At 36.8% G+C, this 20,307-nt stretch overlaps 1 protein-coding gene across 10 annotated transcripts in view; it reads left to right on the top strand.

Moving 5' to 3' along the window:
• The window catches only part of RASAL2 (RAS protein activator like 2), a gene marked incomplete at its 5' end in the record, with an annotated part of 358,965 nt that overhangs the window by 259,423 nt on the left and 79,235 nt on the right, over nt 1-20,307 (top strand). For all 10 annotated transcript variants that reach the window (XM_082704136.1, XM_082704135.1, XM_082704134.1 and 7 more), the window contains one exon: nt 10,988-11,094. In XM_082704136.1, coding sequence (XP_082560262.1) covers nt 10,988-11,094 — 107 coding nt within the window. The remainder of the gene's footprint in view (nt 1-10,987; nt 11,095-20,307) is intronic.

Here is a 20,307-nt window from a genome sequence, read left to right as displayed (position 1 = left end):
GACAGATCACAAGTAGGCAGAGACAGGCAGAGAGAGAGAGGAGGAGGAGGCAGGCTCCCTGCTGAGCAGAGAGCCTGATGTGAGGCTCGATCCCGGGACCCTGGGATCACGACCCGAGCCGAAGGCAGAGGCTTTAACCACTGAGCCACCCAGGCATCCCCCAATGTGTTTTTTAAAGGAGAAAAGAAAATGTGTCCAGACTATGCCGAACTATTTTTTAGTTGTTTATAAATTTATTTGTTACTAATTATTATTTTTTTATTCTGTTTTATATTCCCTGCAAACAAACAAGAATTGGTGCAATTGGTTCATGAGAACATTGCAGGAGACCCTATTTAAATTCTATTTACTGAAACTTGCTTTATACAAAAATTGAGACGAGATCACTATTATTCAAATCTTACATTATTTCATACCTTATTCAAGACAGCAGTTGCAGAACACTGTACTGGGCAGGAATGTAGTTTGGTACCTGAAACTAAAGAACATGTAATCAAGTAATATGAACTTCTCCAAATGTATTAATTGGAAATCAAAGAAATGTCAACAATTAGTGCTGGTTTTATGGAAGTAGATGAACTGACACTGATAATGAAGGTCCCCTAAGATTTGGCAGATAGGTGAAAACCATTAGCAAACACAAATGCAGGGGAATGAATATGGCCAGTTTGAGATCAAAGATCATCTGTCCAAGGCAATTTGTTGGAGAGTGTTGACAGAAAAGCGTGACTATGAAAGGTGGGGCCAGGTGGTTTTTTCCAGTGCCTGACTGTCTAAAGACCTCTAGGAAGGAATTACATCAAGAAAGTAATGTTTTAGGGAAACTAATCTGGTAATGGCAAGCAAGATAGCTTTCAGCAGGAAAAGACAGGAGCCAGTGAGATCAGTTAGGACAGTCCTGCCATGATCTGTGTGAGAAGTCTAGGACTAGGGTGATAGATAGTAGTGTAAATAAAGGGGACAAAATGAAGCCAAAGGCATTTTGAAATGAGACTTGGCAGTGTTGGTGGCATAAGGAGTACAAATCAACATCGCAGGATTCTCCTTTTTCTGATACCTTTACTACGAAGTGATGTCCAATGTAAATATTTGTTGTTTTTGTACAGTGCTATATGATATATTTGGTCCTCAGTATAAGAGTGAGTGCTCATCTTTATATTAGAGGCCAAATATTTGTGTTTTCAATACTTTTTATTAATGTCTGTTTTGGAATAAACCGCAAACTAGTCTTTTTAAATTTTTCTTTTATTTTAATTCAGTTAATTAACATGTAGCATATTACTAGTTTCAGAGGTAGAGTTCCATGATTCATAGTTGCATATAACACCCAGTGCTCAATACGTCACGTGCCCTCTTTAATGCCCATCACCCAGTTACCCCATCCCCCACCATCAACACTTGGTTTGTTTCCTATAGTTAAGAGTCTCTTATGGTTTGTCTCCCTCTCTGATTTCTCTTTTTTTCCCCTCTCTTCCCCTATGATCCTCTGTTTTGTTTGTTTTCCACAAACTTGTCTTAAAAGACCCTGGCATAATCAAAGACCAATTTTTTTTTAAGATTTTAAAGATGAATACTGAAATCATGGTATGAATAAATCAGAGATTTTACCTACAATTATATATAAAACATACTAAGTAAGAGAACATGTTAAGTTGGTTATAGAAAAGTTGAAAGTTTTTACATCTCTGTAAACTTAGAAGACATAATGCCTTCCTGAGTTGAATATAAATCTTATTCACCAAATGAAGCTGTGAGATTAAGAGAGCCTTACAAATAACTGGGTTGAAATCTTCAAAAATGTCATCTTATGTTGAATACTGTTCTTTATTTAAAGATTATTCTTTGTAAAACCTAAGACCTTAATGCTATTTATCTATTTGTGTCTCATAGAATTGAACTAAGTAGTTATCTCTTCACTTAGGTGTATTGAAGATTACTTTAGGAGGATAGAAAGACAGAGTTTTGTTTCATTTAATGCCCATTTTTTTTTTAACAGTTTTAGGTTTACAACAATATTAAGAGGAAGGTACAAAGAGTTCCCATATGCCCTTTTCCCCACCTATGCACAGCCTCCCCATTACCAGTATTCTCTGCCAGAGTAGTACATTTGTTACAGTTGATGAATCTGTATTTACACATCATAATTACCCCAAGTCCATAGTTTATATTAGGGTTTATTTTTGATATTGTACATCCTCTGGGCTTGAACAAATGTGTAATGACATGCATCCCTCATTATAGTATTATACAGAGTTTTTTCACTGCCCTAAAGATCCTCTGTGCTCTATCATTCCTCCCCCTGAGGCAGGTTATTTTTTGGAGGGCTTTTTAATTGACGGAATCAGTAGTAGATATTTTTTATGGGTTGTTTCTGATTTTGTTCATATTTTTTCACCATTGCATTAAAACACCTCACTCTCCTTAGCCCATTTCCTTTGTTTCTTGTTTTTTTGTTTCTTTGTTTCTTGACTAGAACGTTGTTATTAGCATCAGTGTTCCAGGATTGAGAATTTTCTCTGACTTTTTTTTTTCAATCAATTATCCCTCAAAGAATATAATTTAATTCTGTCTTTTTTTTTTTTTAATTTGTACATGTATAGTGACAAATGTTAACTAGAGTTATTGTGGTAATCACCTCACAAGTATATGAATATTAAATTATGTTGTACATCTAAAACCAGTATCATTCTATATGTCTTTAACATCTCAATTAAAAAAAAAAAAAAAAGGAATGCAGGGGCAGTTGGCTGTCTCAGTCAATAGAACATCCAACTCTTGATCCCAGGGTCATGAGCTCCACACTGGGTATGGAGCCTAGTTTATTTATTTATTTTTTAAGATGTTACTTATTTGAGAGAGGAAGAGTGTGAGTGGGGCAAGGGGCAGAGCAGAGAGAACCTGACTCTGAGTTAAGCACAGAACCGGACTTAAGGGCCCCCACCCAAGATCATGACCTGAGCCAAAATCAAGACAGCCACCCACGCATCCGTGGGGCCAAGTTTAAAAAAAAAAAAAAAAAGTTTGTTTGTTTTTAAATAAAAAAAGAAGGGGCGCCTGGGTGGCTCAGTGGGTTGAAGCCTCTGCCTTCTGCTGGGGTCATGGTCCCAGGGTCCTGGGATCGAGCCCCGCATGGGGCTCTCTGCTCAGCAGGGAGCCTGCTTCCTCCTTTCTCTCCACCTGCCTCTCTGCTTACTTGTGATGTCTGTCAAATAAATAAGTAAATCTTTTTAAGAAAGAAAAAAAGAAAAGAAAGAGAAGGAAAGAAAGATGGAAGGAAGGAAGGAGGGAAGGAAGGAAGGAAGAAGGACATACCAGATTTACCTAGAGAGGTTTTTTATAAATGTTTATACCTAGGCCATCCCTCCCCTCCCCCAAAGGTTGTGATTCAGTGGGTCTGAACTAGGCATCTGTGTTTGATTGAAAGCTCCACAGCCAGGCTGGCCAATCACTGGTTAAGTGGAATACAACATGATAACACACTTTTTTAAAATTTAAGAATAATTAACATACAGTGTCATATTAGTTTTAGCAGTTCTTTATGTTACTAGGTCCTCAACACAGTAAGTGATTTAATTCTCTTTAAAGTATGAAGAATCATGTGCATATTGTTAGAATTCTTTAGAGTTATTTTTAGGAAGAGGAAAATTGGAGATTCCATGATTATTTATCTTATTTCTTCTCCGTTACAGCCCATAATACAAAACACTTGGAGAGCAGGATAGCATGCATGGTAATTAAAAAGTACAGACTCTAGATCCAGACTGTTTGAGTTTCAGTCCTGATTCTGCCCTTGACCAGCTTTGCAAACATGGGCAGAGTAATAGAACCTCTTTTCTTTCCTTATCTGTAAAAGGAGGTGCTCCAGAGAACTGTTCTGATGATGGAAGAGGTAACTTGTAAAAAAACACTTAGCATGTAATAAGGAATCGTAAATGGTGGTTTTAGTGTAGCAGGTCCTTGTTATTTGGGGGGGGGGAGGGGTTGTTATTTTGTTTTTATCATAATTATTAAGATCCCTGGTGGATATCACTAAGAACCAGAGATAGACTTTGTATTTGAAACTTTAACTACCATGTAAACATCCTTGCACTGTTTTCTTAGCCTTTCTGGTTGAGAGTGTTACTTGCACTGAAACTCTTCTCTGCTATCCTATCCAGTATCATCATGTAGAGAAATGGAATACCTGCGGGTGTCCAGGCTCCTTGACCAGAGAGAAATCCTTCCTCCTATTACATTAATAAGAAGAAAGTTTTAAAATAATAACAATAATAGATAATAACGTTGCTGAAGTAAAGAAAAGGTGGGGAGACTGAATGGCTTTACTTACTAAGAATTCACCCCATTTGTGTACTAAGCACCGATTTGTTCAGATTGAAGTAAGTGTGGAGGGCATGCAAACTTGAAAGGTCTGTTTGTTTGAATGAGGTGCTGCAGCCTAAGTGATACAAATTGGATGAATTAAAGTGGCTCTGGGCATTTGTATTTCAGAGCAGCTGAATGGTAGTGACTGTCAGTACACAGGCTTTAAAGCTATAAAAATGGGATACAGCAGCAAATGTCCTACAGAAAAGCAGGTGGATGAAGTCTATAAAACGCCCCGGTGCTGTGGTGTTGGCAGCTTTATAAATGCAGTGTGTAATTTTCTTCTCTTTGTTCATGTCACTTTTCCTTTACAAAATTGTTCTCTCCCCAAATTTTTTAAGGTCTCATTACCTTTAGAAGTCCATCAACAAAGCACGCAATCCCATTTTCATGAAGCCTTTTCTCTTTCACCTTTTGCCATTTGTTTTTGAGGTCCTTCTTTATTGAATCCATACAAACCCATTGCCTGATGCTACTCCTTCCTTCCCATTCTGTTGCTTAAACATCTTCTCTGCTCCCATGGAAAGGAGTCCTCCTAATTCAGAATTCACAGCTGAAATAAATAACATTATTTACTTATTTTATTCATTAATAACTTGAGCCACGACATAGCCGGTCTTATATATTGTTGTCATTTACACAATATAAAGGCAAATAGATGATAGTGAATTGGGCTCATTCACAGCAACATCCTGAAATATTGATATTCATGTCATTGATGACATGAATGGGTGCATGAACAGATTTTGCTGTGTATTCAGTTTTCTGTCATACTTTGTTGGAATGTTATTGATTTTTAAAAAGGTTTTTGAAGTGAAGTGAAGAATTCCCCTTTTGTTGCCTAAATACAATACCAAAAGTACTAAAGGGGCCTGTGAATAATTGTAATTGACAGAGCATTCACATTCATTCATGTTTTATGATTCCATACACAAAATTACTAGGAATTGACTTGGGTTGCCATTCATGGGAAGTATTGAGGCATACTGTGCATGCCACACTGACTGCACCTTTGAGCAGGTAATGGTTTCCTGATCTCTCATAACTAGAGAATTTTGCTATAAGAAGGATATTTGGGTTCCTTACATCATTGTCCACTTGTGCTCACTTCAGCAGCACATGTACATCATTGTCCACCAAATTAAAACTTTCTACATTACATTACATTAAAACTTTTCACATAAATGTCTTTCTACATTTTGATCATCTTTTGTGTTGAATTTTCTGAAATTACTTTCACATTGGTAAGTATTATTTTCTTCTTTTAAATTTGGCCCCGATGCTCATCTAACAGAGTAATAATTGTTAAGCGCTGCCCCAAGGATAAGGAAAGATAGCGTCCAGATCCAGCACTTAGCACAAAACAAACTCAATATTAGCTAAATTTATCATAAAAATAATTCTGCCTCAAAGAGGTGCCTAAATACTTTTTAAAAAAGATTTTATTTATTTGTTTGACCAAGAGCTAGAGAAACACAAGTAGGCAGAGCAGCAGGTGGAGGGAGAGGGAAAAGCAGGCTCTCCATCAAGCTGCAAGCCTGATGTGGGGCTCAATCCCAGGACCCCCAGATCATGACCTGAGATGAAGGCAGCCACTCAACCAACTGAACCTCCCAGGCACCCCTAAATAACTTAGAGTATCTCTCTTTAGAGAAAGTATTTTGAATCATGTCTTAACAATGGTAACTCATCCTAAGAGTGGCAAACATTATCAGAATTCATGATATCTGATTTATGTTAATATATATATTTATGTTATTTATTTATGTTAATTTATGTTATTTATGTTTGTGTGTGTGTGTGTGTATGTATATATGATGTGATGGTATACGAACTTTGGCTGAATGTGATTGAACAAAAATAAATGTGTAAGGACCTATTTAGCAAGAGGCTTTCATTAAAGTTAAACTGTCCCTGCTTCCCTTCCCCCAGGGGATTCACTTAAAAACAAGTCCCGGAAACCAGCTTCAGGTAACAAAGCCCAGACCCAAGGGTGGGTCAGGCCAGGTGGAGACATCCGATCAGTAGGGGCTTGCATACTGTCTCCCTAGCCACCAAGGAGTAGGGGCCCCCACCCTTTGGGAACTCTTTTTGGCGCCAATCCTAATCAAGGTGTAATAGGCTGGGTCAAATGTCTACTAGGGTAAATTGTAACTCAGTTGGTCATCTAGCATCACTATGGAGTTTCCTGTGTGTGTTACAATCACCTGTGGGTGGCCAGGCCCCACCGCATGGCCTTTGCCCTTAAAAGCTAGACTGTGAAACAGAGAAGGGTCACCCTCTCTTGTGTAAAAGGTGCGTCCCTGAACGTTCGGTTAGATTCTTGATGCTTGGCGCGAAATAAAGCTTTGCTTGACCTTCGCTTTGTATCAGTCTCACTCCCTTCATCAGGGACCCATTATCGGGGCATAACAAAATGCAGTTGATGCTTATGGATATTTGGCCATAAGGACAACAGATACTTTTCTCATCTAAGATACTTTCAGAGGCTTTTGGAACCTAACCCTCAGTTAATCCGATAAACATTAACCTTTACTCTCTTCCCAAACATAGTAATATTCCAGAATTATTTCAGTAATTTTTCAAAGTCCTGAAAAGAAAATAATTTAGAAAGTGCCAGTAAGTATATCGCCATAAGGTTTCCATGTGATTTGTACCTTTTGGTGAAATCTGTTTGACCAGGCCGTTTTTCACTTCAGAGTAGAAAGCTCAAGTCTTTACACATAGGCCTACACAGCCTACCTGGCCTGAGCACACCTGCTCAGAGTAGACTTTCTTCTACTCTTTGTCCCTATTAACCACGGTGCGACTGGCCTCCGTGCTGCCCTTCACCCTAGAAGCTTCATATTGGCTTCCCTCTGCCTGTAGTGTTCTTCCCTACTAAACCTGCAGGATGACTTCCACATCTCTCTTCAACACGACTACCCATTCACTATAATTACTGTAATGAAATTGCTACACCTCTCCATCTCCCTTACACTGTCCTACTTGTTTGCGCTCCTTGAGATGATTTTTGACATTTACTTCCTAATAAGTGAATTAAGGCCATGAACAACACAACGACTAGGTTCTAAAGGCAGAGGTTGACTTCTGTCTGTTGAACAAGCATGTCCTCCACCGAAAGTGCCTTTGCCTCTATGAAGCTCCAACTGTTGATTTGTTTGCCACACTTTCCAAAGAAGGCACGTGAACAGGGAAGAAAATAGGTATTGTGTGGAATAAATGATGTTATGATACCAGACTTTCAATTTAGAGAGCCCCTTTCTTCTGAAGAGCTAATTTTGCACCAAAGCATATAAACTCATTCATCTTGGCTTCATCTCTGGTTGGTCTGAATAACCCAGTTTATTAATGAAGACCAGAGCAGAAAAGGTAAGATGGCTTACACCGGATCACACAGATCATGGGTAGAGCTGCTAAGAAAAGCATCCACATGTTCTCTTTGTTCAATTTATGTCTCATGTGGAGCTGTATTGCAGGTTATCTCTTATTAAGAGAAGTGGTCACTTCATCTTGGTTCATACCCAATGGCACAGGAAATGAAGAAATAAATTTAAAACTTAACCAAGCTTTTATATTTCATAACTTTTTTTTTTGCCTTTTAATCTAAAGATGAAAAATATTTTTAGAGGATGAGAAAGTGAACAAAACAGTTTCAGACCTTTACTGGAACAATATTATAAGGTCTCTGTCTCAGTCTTAGAGAACACACTTAAAAATGACTGTGATTAAATATGATCATGAACAGAACAATAATTTTTATAGCGGATGAAAATAATGTGGTCTATGTAGAATGAGAGGGGGCAGGGGAGAGAGCTGTCTAATTTTGGTCTACTAGAACCAGTATAGATTTTCCTTCCAACTCAGCAGAAATGTGGCTTTAAGAGCATAGTAGCAGCTTTCCTTTCTGCTTGACGATTTCAAGTTAAAGGTAACTGGACCAGTTTCATATGCAGGCTTCCCTGTGGCTAATCCAGCTAGCTGTTAATTTGGTCCTTGCTGAGGCTGCTACCTGGTTCTACGTGGCCATTGGTGGTTGGGGTATATATTCTTTTCTCGGCTTTGAAATAGTCCTGAATCTTCTGAAAATGAAAGAACTTGGGTATTCAAAGGCCTTTTGTGCATTATCAGTTAAGTTGCATTGTTGTGGGGGCTGAGAAAGGAAGTGTGGAACTCTCATCATTAGTTAGTTAGCTTATTTCCGCTTTGCCCTCTTAGTGGCAATTGTTCAAACTTCAAGAAAAATTTAATTTCTCCTTTTTGAGCCCAGTGGTATTCTTTAAGCTATGCCAGAGCTGTGATTTTTTTTTTCATGATGCAGAAAGAGCCTCTAAAAGATAAAGAGAAGTACAACAAATAACATATTTGTTAAGAGTTTAAAATGTGGCTGCTCATTTTAGCCAATGTAATTTCACATTGTTAAAAGCCTGGAAATATATTTATTTAGTGAGTTCAGATGCCTGAAAACTAAAATTAGATATTTGAAAGAAAATGAGGAAATAAGTTTCCGTTTTTTCCCTTATCCAGAACATTGTGAATTAAGGAAAACTGTTTACTGGATCATTTTATTCTTGCTAATGGAATTTATTTTCTCCTAGTTTGGTTTCTCCATCAGTTATTCAGATATTAAAATATGTTATAATGTTCAGTCTCATGTATCTTCTAATTATAGGTCATTTTCAGAGGAAGGATGAAATTTTCTTTTATCTTTACCATCCCCTTTCCCCACCAGCCAGCCCCCCATACAGCAGAAATGCCTAACTTGGATAATCACTCTTTAAAGTCACGTTCCTGAAGTCTGAAGGTCTTGTTGTTCCGTGTGCTTTGCAAAACTGATTTGTTTAAATTTGGTGCTTTGTGCCATTGCCGTGAATTTTAGCTAATTATACTGCCATTTTTTTAGAAGTCGTGTGTGTCTGATTCTGAAAATGACTGTACATTAAGGCTCATTTAACCACTGATGGTTTAGAGAGAAGTTGAGAGACTTTCAGTTACTGGTTGTAATTTTATAACAGTGATAGCATGGGACTTTCTTGTACTGCAGGCATATAAGACGCTATGTTGGCAACCTCTCAGTCATTAGGAATGTTGCAATTTGGCTTATGTTTTACGGGTCAAGATGTCACACAGAAGATATGTTTAGTCATGGAAAGGAAATCAGTGTCCAGTGTGCAAAGATAGTAATAGGGTAAGCACTTCCGATTGGATTTTCATGGGAGGGATTGATTTGTGTACCTTACTAGGTCTGTGTAAAATGGTGTCCTTTTGGCACTAGCTGAATATAAATTTCAGTAAATGTTTTATCTTGCTGCAGATTAGTGTAATACAGTGAAATTTTCTGTAACTGAGGGGAGGCAGTGGTTGGGCGTCTGCTAATAGCCTGAAAGTAACTAATGAGGATGTGCAGTCGGAACGATTGATTGAATAGCTGCAGTCCTGTGTGTTTCTTTCTCGCTTGCTCTCTGCAAGCTGTAGCGAGGGAGGGGGAAGAGCAAGACACAGGGAGGGAGCGAGAGAAAAAACGCTTTCTCTTAAGTGGAAGTAGCACGGATCCCAGGGGCCAGGAGGCCAGAAATGGAAGTTTAAACTGCATCTATCTTTTAAAGGGAGAACAGCAGGAATCAAAATGTCAGTCTCCGGAGTCACGATTTACTCCTTATTTTTTAAGATCTGGAAGATAATACAGAATACTTTTTTTAGGATGTGTTTTTTTTCCTTGTCCATGTTGAGATTATCTAATGTTATCTGAGAAGCTGGATTCCTATATGTCTGTCAGTTGAAGTGGAGATGGGAAGCAGTTGTGATAAAGGTATAATATGTATATATCTATCATCTGTGTGTGTGTGTGTGTATGTGCATATGTATATATGCATATATTTTTATCACTCTATGAAAAAATTGTTTAAATGTAACCTGAATATAGTGTATAGTAATTAAATGAGAAAATATCACCTCATCTGCAAAATCCGAAGCTTGTAAGGTCAATTTGAACAGATTTAGGATTCCAGAGTAAGATTTTAGTAAGGTCATCTTGCCAGCACAAGGAGACGCTGATCTATTTTTATATCTGCATAGGCATATATGTTATTTTATCCTAGCAGCAGCTTTCAGTCCTCTCGTGGCCCTTTGGCTGCAGGCTGGTGAATCATCCTAGCTGCACAGAACTGAACTTTGACCTTTGTGCAGACACCATCAAATCATACGCAACACAAAACTGTATTTTGTTCCCAAGAATATCAAAAATGTTTTTGGATTCTATTAACTCCTATATTGCTGACAAATAAGGAAATAGATTCATACACTGTAAGAAAACAATACTAAGTGAATTTATAGATATTAAAAAGTGCACAGAAAAAAATTACTTTTTATATGTGCACAGATATAATCTGTCATAGTAAAACAGATTTCTTAAGTGTGGCCAGGATTCCCTAGTGCCTTGAGAGTTCGAATACCACAGAGATAAAGAGATAAATCGTGTGGAAATAGAATGTAATGTACCTTTAAAGCAAACTAATTTTTTTTTTTTTTTTTTTTTTTGTGGGAGGAGAAAACCTCACTAATTGTACAATGTAGTCAAAGATCCTAAATTTTGGTTTATTCATGACATTTCTTTCTTCTTTTCCAGAGGTGCCAGCAGAAAGGTCCCCCCGCAGACGGAGTATCTCAGGGACCAGTACATCAGAGAAACCCAACTCCATGGACACTGTAAATACCTCACCCTTCAAAGTACCAGTAAGTGCTCCTCTTCTCTAAAAGATATTTTACTTTTCTCTCCTTTCTTCTTAGAGTTAGAGACAGTTACTAGGGAATCAAACCATTTTACTCAAGAATTTCCTTAGAATACTGAAGTTAAAGGACAGAGTTATTAACCTACATAGATAGATAAACAGTGGTTAACGTCCACTACTTTCAGCAGGAGGCTTATTAGATTTTAGGGAATAATTATTTTTACTTGTGGGAAATTTTCAAAATATATAACAAAATATGTTAAATTCAAAATCCTCTGAACTATAGAGTGCAAATCTTTGCAGGATGCCCTTTTATCAAGTTACTAGTGAAAACCTATCACTGTTCTATAAAGATGCTACTGGAATTTATTTTTTTCAAGTGGAAGGAGTTTTTTGTTTTTTTGTGTTATTTTTCTTGAGCTGGAGCATAAACAGTGAATGATGGGACTCCTAAAGTTGCAGAGCAGATTATCAGATTAGACAATTGTGAGTTCTAATCCTGAGAACTTGGCCTGTACTCCCCTCAAGCCATCTTCTAGATGACCATCTAAGTGCTTAAGAAATGCCCTGGAAGAAATAACCGAGTTTAAAATATTCCTTACACTGATGAGGCAGTACGAAGAATCAGTATTAAATCCTGAATGCTGAGCTTGGAAGGCTGTAAGTGATCAGGTCAGCTGACCACCAGTTACAGTTCTGGTTTGGACCTTTTTGATATATAACTCTGGATAACCCAGATTTTAATCCACCGGTTTTCTTTGTTTATTGAATAAGAAATCAGACTGTCTAATTAAATCATTTTATTAAAATTTATTATTTTAAAACTTGAAAAGTATTACTGCCATGAAGTTGGTCATTATTGTAGGTACAATAGAAATCAGTATAGAGTAGAAGTAGACTTTTCTATTGGGGAAAAAAAAGATTATTTTGTTTTAATTCAGTTAAGTTAATATGTTGTATTCTTTATATGTTCCAATACTTCTTTTTTTTTAGTTGTATGACTTTTTATTTTATTTACTTTTTTAATAGATAACCAATTTTTTTTTAAGATTTTATTCATTTATTTGGCAGACAGAGATCACAAGTAGACAGAGAGGCAGGCAGACAGAGAGGAGGAAGCAGGCTCCCTGCTGAGCAGAGAGCCGGACACAGGGCTCGATCCTGGGACCCTGGGATCATGACCCGACCGAAGGCAGAGGCTTTAACCCACTGAGCCACCCAGGTGCCCCTGGATGACTTTTTAAGTTGAACTGATATTTTGAGCTATATAAACTGGCATTCATTTGTAAGTTAACCAAAATGAATGTTTTATTTTGGGTTAACCTTGAAGAGCAAGATTTGCTTTTCTTATATCTCAGTGCCTTGTAGAGTTCATGGATATCTGTTACCATGACACCTTTCAAATGTTTACCAGTTCTCTCATTTTTAAAGATCAGAAACAAGACTAGATTAATATTCTAACCTAATTATGACAGGAATTATAAAATAACAGATTTTATCCGTTTTGCTGAGTTTCTCTGTTCCATAGATGTGGCTTCCCACTTAAATGTTTGGTTGGTTTTTTTTAAACTAATGAATGAAAAAGACTTTTTTTCCCCTCTCTTCCTTCCCCTTCTTATTTTCCTAATGAAACAGAAATCAAATATAGTGAAACTGACTATCTATGCAAAGTGGTGAAAAGGATTGAGTTAGAAGTTGAAATATTGATGCCATTATGCTAGAATAAATATAATTTTTTTTAAAGTCAGTAACTGAAGAAAGATCCCCCTCTATAATATAGTACATTCAAGTACTTATATTGAATCTGAAGTTCATGACTGGGCTTTTAAAATTTAAATTAAGAACAATAGTTTTTACTTATATTTAAACAGTTGATAGCTAATTTAAGGTTTACCTTAATAATCAAACTAATTATTCTTTAGTAAAAGTAATAAACCAATGATGCATATACATGACCGCTAGCACTACTTACAGACCATTTTCTCAGTTGTTATTATTTTGACAATCTCAGCCACCTCATGGATTTAGGCATATTGAAGGAAAGAGGGGCCTCCAACTGGTGAACTGCAGTCAATAAGTACATGCACTTAGCTCTCTAGGAGAACTTAACCAGTCCTTATCTAGATAATTATTTGAAAAATAACCATCAGAACACACTAACTGTAATTTTTCAAAAGATGACAGTGAGCTGAGGAAGGAGGCAGAGAAAATGAGAGGTAAGGAGTCCTAAAAACAATCTGAATCCACTTAGGATAAAGGCAAATAGCCCAATATTTATCAGTAATCCTTAAGAGTACCATTGTATTACAGGATGGATGGTGCAGAGTGCAATAATTGACATTGATAATGATGATCCTCAATCATTAAGCAGTGAAATGATATTTCTTGTGCTGGGCTTTTTTTTTTTTTTTAAGTGTAACTGTATAATATTGTGTGATCATACCCATTGAGAATATTTTAAACCTTGAAGATATGTGGTGCTTATAAAACTTGTTATCCAGAAAAATCTGGTTTGTGAAATACCTTATTCCATGATAATGCTAGATAAAAAATTGATATTCTTTTAAAAGAAACCAAAATATTGCTGGCTAGATGAGGCACTGCAGTACCTGGATGTCTGTGGAAATACACTGTATGTTTTAAATTTCCATATAATACCAGTAGCTAATGTGACTTAAATGTAATGCCAATAAGATTTATGTCTAGTTTTCATGTCAACACAAAATATTTTTGTAGTTAATATCACAACAGAGTCTCTGAATATGGGAAAGCAGTACAAAAAGGAACCAAACTGGGAGATACTTAACTAAGTTATTACACAGTATCTCATGTTACTAACATGATTGTTTCCATGGAAATGATCCATGTTAACTTTCTGAAGGAGCAGAAGTGAGATTTAAGCACAAGTTCTTGTGGTTCTAGGATTCAGGTGTCTTTACCGTGGTGGACAGCAGGTTCACTAATTACCCAGTGGACTCTCCAAAGGGCCTGTTCTTCCCAGCTCCATTTGCAGGCAAATACCAAAAGAGCAGATGAATAGTTTTTAGCAAGCCTTGACTAAAATTACTGACAGTGACATACTTACTGAGTGCTTACTCTGGGCAAAATATTAGTGATCCACCAATTATTGACACTCTGTTGGCACTAGGTCCTGGGGTAACAAAAATGAACACAACAGAATTTTCCACTCCCAGAGCCTTTCTAGTCTAGGAGCAAGAGACAGAAAAGTGACCAGATTCATATGGAGGTAGATAAGCGTGGTGACACAGATTTTTAACAATGCATTGTGTAAGCTGAGGCTTTGCTGGGGAGCCAGTATTTGAGCTGTTTCAAAAGCTGCGTGAAAATACTTGACTGGAAGAAGACTAGTGCAGGCTGAGGCACTAGCATTTTAGAAGGACACACTTCATGAAGTGACTGAGGCACCCAGCGAACATAAAAAGGGCTCAGTGAGGCATGAGCCAAAAAGCACGTAGCAAAAATGGCCAGAGAGGAGGATGGCGAGGTAGGTTGGGGCAAGACTGTGTTAACTTTCTTGTTTGTTTGTCAAGCTTAACTAAATTTGGCAAGCATTAGAGACTGGTTTTTTGAAACATTTATCTTGGTTTAGAAACTAAACCAAAAAGGAGCTTGTCATGGACTCTCCAAAAGGGCCTTCTCCCTCCTCCATTTGTAGAAATACTGTGAAGTTTTGGTAAATTACTTAACTTTTCCTCAAGTGACTCTTTCTCGCTTGCTATCAGTATCCCAACTCAGGGTGAGAGGTCAGGGACTGCCTGCCATTCAGCCGAGGCCCAGCCCAGCACCCACCCCAGGCTATCAGCTGAGCCTGCTGGTAGCTCTAGAGTCAAGGTTAGCTTGAGAAACAGAGGGGGAAGAGTCGCTTATATCCTGCTGACTGCTGGATGTGGCAGGAAGGAACCAAGGAAGAACTTAGAGCAGTGAACCCAAAGCTGGGAAGTCCGAAACCTTTGTATATCTCATCTCCCAAAATGTATATTTTTAAAAAGCTTAAATGGATAATCAGTACAACAGTGTATTCATGTGTATTTCTTACTTAGTCTAAGCCATCTTTATGCCAGTGGTAGACAGCAGAGTCAATACATTTAAAAATAAAAATAAGCGTAAGAGGGAACTCATGTGGTAAGGCAAGGTCTTGGTTTTTAAGAATGTTTCAGTGTATTTGTACTTTTATCTAATCATAGCCGTAAGGAAAAGCAGAGATCTGCAGGGTAGTTTTTCTGTTTCTTCTGTTCATTCTGTATTCCTTTACCTTAATTCCAGTTGCAATTGTTTGTTTGTGGGTTGTGTCCCTCATTAGACAATAAATATCTCCTCTCATCTTTGTAGCTACCTCAGTGCCTAACACAGTACTTTGTACACAGTAAGCACTCAGCAAATAATTGTTTAATGAATAAGATATGCATGAATTATTGAATGACCAGAATCAAGTGATTTACTCTCTTGGTATTACTGATGAGATCTCAGTCGAATGGATTGCTAAACCATTTAATCATCACAAAGCAATCATTTGGAGTAAATGAGTATACCTGTGCAGAATAGTTACATTTTTTTCTTCAACCAAGAGAAATTTTAATATGTATTTGGAATTCAGGGCTATGGTGTTTTATGTGTATAGTGTATACTGTGCCTACTTATATTGGGGAGTGAAACTAGATAGAATTCTTTATTTAATGATTTGTTTCTGTGGATATTTCTTTGAGCCTTTTAGGTGCCATACATATGTATAAGTTCACAAATGTTTTTGCAGATCTGAGTTTTGACTATTAGCTTCTTCAAGAACCATTTGTCATTTGAATAGTTGTTGCCTCTTTTAAAGATGCTGTTTTTCATTTTTTTCTTTAGCATCTTGCTAGACTTTTTACAGTTGTCATATTTGTGTTTTCCTTTAAGTAAAACATCCATTGCATGTCTTACCCATTGTTAAAACTATATTGAAATGATATTACAGGGGTGATTAGAAAGAAAGGAGTAAACTAATAAAAGTTATCCAGGTACTTAAATTTAATTCAGAAAGGGAAAATGATCAATGCCTTGTAATTGTATATATTTGTTTCACATTGCTTGAGTTTTTGGAACAGGCTTCTTTCTTTAATATTCTATTTATAAAGTGACTATTGATATTTATGATATTTATATCATTTCTCCTTAGACGATGCCATCAATTTAGCTTTGGCTAAAAGAAAGCTGCTTGTGTTCCGGGCCAGGTGTTTGGCTTAGTGTTCTCATTTCCATAACACAATGGTCTGAGTTGGCCTTCCATGTAAATGTAACACAATGCAGTCGCAGCTGCTTCATTTGTATTAGCTTTTGAGTTTGGCTCTAAAAGAATTCAGGCACTAAAATATATGCCAAGACAACCAGAAAGCATAGTTGAGCTAAGGCAGTAGCTGACTACTCCTTTGTAACCCTTCTTGTTCCTGTCACTGTGACACCTGAGCATTCCCAATCAGATAGAGTAGATATAAAAGACTGTCAAAAGATGAAAACTTTACGTAGTTTTTAGAGAAGTAAAGCCTCGGAAGAATAAATATGGACTAAGTCAAATTCTTGTGTAAAAAGAAATGTTACATTCTTTCTTAAGTTTTGAGATGTGAGGCTCAATTGGTATTGGTCTCTGTCTTGAATAGAATAAGTAAAATCAGTAAGATCTTCAATAAAATTTTTGTTTTTCCAAGTTAAAGAGACAAAGCTTCATGCCCACTTGATAAAGGTCAAATAGCGTTCGTTGTCAAAACCAGTAATTTTCAACGCTGGCCCTACCTAAATATCCCCTAAGGAACATCTCCAAAAACAACAAACGAGCAAAACTAATGTCTGGGCTCCACCTCAGACTAGTTCAGCCAAAATGTCTGAACTAGAACCCTGTATTTTATGTTTTTTGAAACCTTCCCGGGTGATTCTGACATATACCCGTGGTTGAGAACTATTTGTCCAAATGATTGGTTAATATATTAGGAACCCCTTTGAGTCCATGCCTTCCCGGCAGACATCAGTGCTTTCTTCTGTACCTTCAAGTCTGGCATAAGAAACTAGTAAGTGACATTTTTTTCAGTGGCCTGTTATTGCCCACAAATGCTGCTTTGTATATTAGTTGTCCTTCCAAGTGTTGGACACCGTCCGTTCAGATGACGAGTCTAAATTTACTGAATGCTTTATTGTGGCATAGTGACCTCTGAGAATCTCAGTCTTAGGGGTGAAATAATCAGTTTGAAATCATAGCAGCCAAGGTGCTATATACCATTTCAACTTCTGTATTCCTCATTGCAGCTGCACTCATGGACACTCAAAAGTTCTGTTCTCTGCTATTTAAAGATTCTGTACCCAACTTTTCCTCTCTTTACTGTCCATCTGTGTGGAGTTAAAATCCAAAGTAGGATCCCCCTGCAGTGGTACCTCTTTTTAATAGAGAGTGTATTTATATTCATGTATATGTGAAAACTATACTATATTTATATTCATGTATATGTGAAAACTATATGGATATATTAATATTATATGTCTATCAAAATAGGACTACCAGAGGTAAAAATAATATAAAAACAAGATTCTCAGTAAAGAAAAAGTAGAGTCTGAAGATATTAAATATTAATTATACCTTTAAATTTTTTAATCAGAAGGGGTATAATTTTTAATTTTTTAATAATAAATATCCTAGAAAATATAAAATTTGAAGCAGAGAAAAAATGAATAAGGTCAGGTATGCCCCCCTTAAGGGAGATAGAAAGGAGATAGCAAATACCCAGAGAAAAGGGAACATGCATGGCAGGGAATATTGCAAGATTCTCAACTTGAAAGAATCAAAAGAATGATGGAAGCTGTCCTCAACCTATAGTTTTTCATAAAACAGGTTTGCAGCAGTGCTATCTAATGATGATACCAATGAATCCTGCCTAGGACAAGAGGGCTCTGTGAGAGAGAGAATGAGATGAACTCACTTATAGCTCGTTCTTATGGAGAGTATACTATAAACCCCTCTTCCTCAAAGCAAAGATATTTTTCTTCTGCTTTAATGGGGGAGTGGAGGCTTAACACCTTTCATTTCAATTAGAAATAAATGTTTTCAAGGGCTAATGTCCACTTAAAGTAACATGTAGTTAACCTCTAAGTACAACTAATATTAGATGCTTTCCTCTTTCACCGAACTTAAGAAGCTAGATAGAGAAGTGAAACCTTGCCAACTTCTCAGTTTTGCTGGTGTTAGCTGTACAAGAAGGTATTTTTGTACTTCTCAGCTATACCTGTACTCAGCAGGGTATGACCAGGGCTGATACATAATAACACTGAGGGCCTTCCTACGCTCGGGCCCATTAATTCTATAACCTATGCCAGGACCATTCCACTGGATTTTTAAAGTTATGTTTTATATTAAGCACCTATTAATTTCATTTTAAAAGAACTTCATTCCCAGGTTATCATTTGATTTTAATATCACTACAAATTTTTTTGTCAGACTTTTATAGCTATTAGGAAAAAATGTTCCAAAAGAATTTGAATAGATATTTCTCCAGAGAAGATGTACAAATGGCTAATACGCACATGAAAAGGTGGTCAACATCATTGGCCATTAGGGAAATGCAGGTCAAAACCACAGTGAGATACCACTTCATACATACTAGGATGACTGTAATCCAAAAGAGAGAATGTAATAATTGTTGACAAGTATATGGAAAAATTGGAACCCTACTGTATTGCTAAAGGGAATTTAAAATGGTGCAGCCACTTTGTAAACAGCTTGACAATTCCTCGAAAGATTAAACACAGAGTTACCATATGACCTAGCAATTCTACCTTTAGGTATATATACAAGAAAATTGAAAACGTGTTTATACAAAATCTTGAAATGATTGTTCCTAGCAGCATTATCTGTACCAGCCAAAAAGTGGACACAACCCAATGTCCATCCACTGAAGAAGGATGGATGTGCAAAACGTGTTCGCTCCACGATTCACCCATAGGAAGGACTGAAGAGCTGACACACGGTACAACATGGAAGAACCTAGGAAACGTGACACCAAATGAATAAAGCCAGACACAACAGGCCACATATTATAGGATCCTATTTATGTGAAATGTACGAAATAGGCAAACCCATAGAGAGAGAAACGACATTAATGGTTGCCAGGGCTTGAAGAGAGAACGACTACTGATTGATATGGGATATCTTTGAGGAGTGATGAAAATATTCTGAAAGTAGTGACAGTTTCACACCTTTCTGAATAGACAGTAACCACTGAAGTGTACACTTTAAGAGTGAGTTTGGTGGTCTCTGAATTTTATTTTAATAAAGCTGTTAAGAAAACGAGAAAAAAAAGCATAAACAGTGTCTGAGTACTTCTTAATATTGAGTACAAGTTGAAGTGATAATATTTTAGATATATTGAGTTAAATGAAATCTATTTTGGGGAGGAAAAGGACAATAAAATGCATTTCGTTATATATTGGCTACTTATTTTCTACAAGTTTTTTTTAAGTGCTCATTAGTGATACTTTACATATTTGCATTTTTATGCAAACTATCATAATTTTGCCTGCTACAAGGAAGCTTGTGTAGCTTCATACATTTTTACTAGATATCGAAATAGGAAGCATGACATTTGGTTTTAAAAGAAAAAAATTATGGCAGTCATATACATATATGAATATTTTTTAATTTTTGCAAATTTTTACATCTTGAGCTATTCGTATCTTGTCTAGTATACTTTATATTATAATCTCTTCCACAAGTTCATGTCTATTAAATAAACTCCTTGACTTTTTTCATTTTGTATATAGTCCACCTTTGAAACCTCTAAAGTCTTGTATGATGTTTTAGATGTGGGCTTGTTTAATGGGTTGATGCTGAGATCTTCATATTAGAAGGACCTTTCCTTGACTTTTTGTATGGTAATGAAATTAATGATCAACAAAAGAGGAAATAGAAAGTGATGTTTTATTGGAGAATCTTCTTCCAAACAGTCCTCTGGGTTCAACTAACACTTAGTTCTGGCCCCAAACTGTATTCACTTACGTTTTTCCTCAAAATCTTTCCCCCCTGAATTCCTGACTCTGTAGTACAACAAATTTCCTCAGTTCCCAGAACCATAGTATTTTCTTTCCTCCCAAGTTCGGTTACCAGATCTTCTTCTCTTCTCCTCTCTCCAAATTCATCCATCCAGCTGTTTCCCAGCCCCACTGCCACTTACTTCAATTATCC

Source organism: Mustela nivalis (assembly GCF_964662115.1).
Source record: "Mustela nivalis genome assembly, chromosome: 16".
NCBI classification, from domain to species: Eukaryota; Metazoa; Chordata; class Mammalia; order Carnivora; family Mustelidae; genus Mustela; species Mustela nivalis.
Note: the sequence above shows the minus strand (reverse complement) of the source record. Positions and strands in the feature narration are given on the sequence as shown.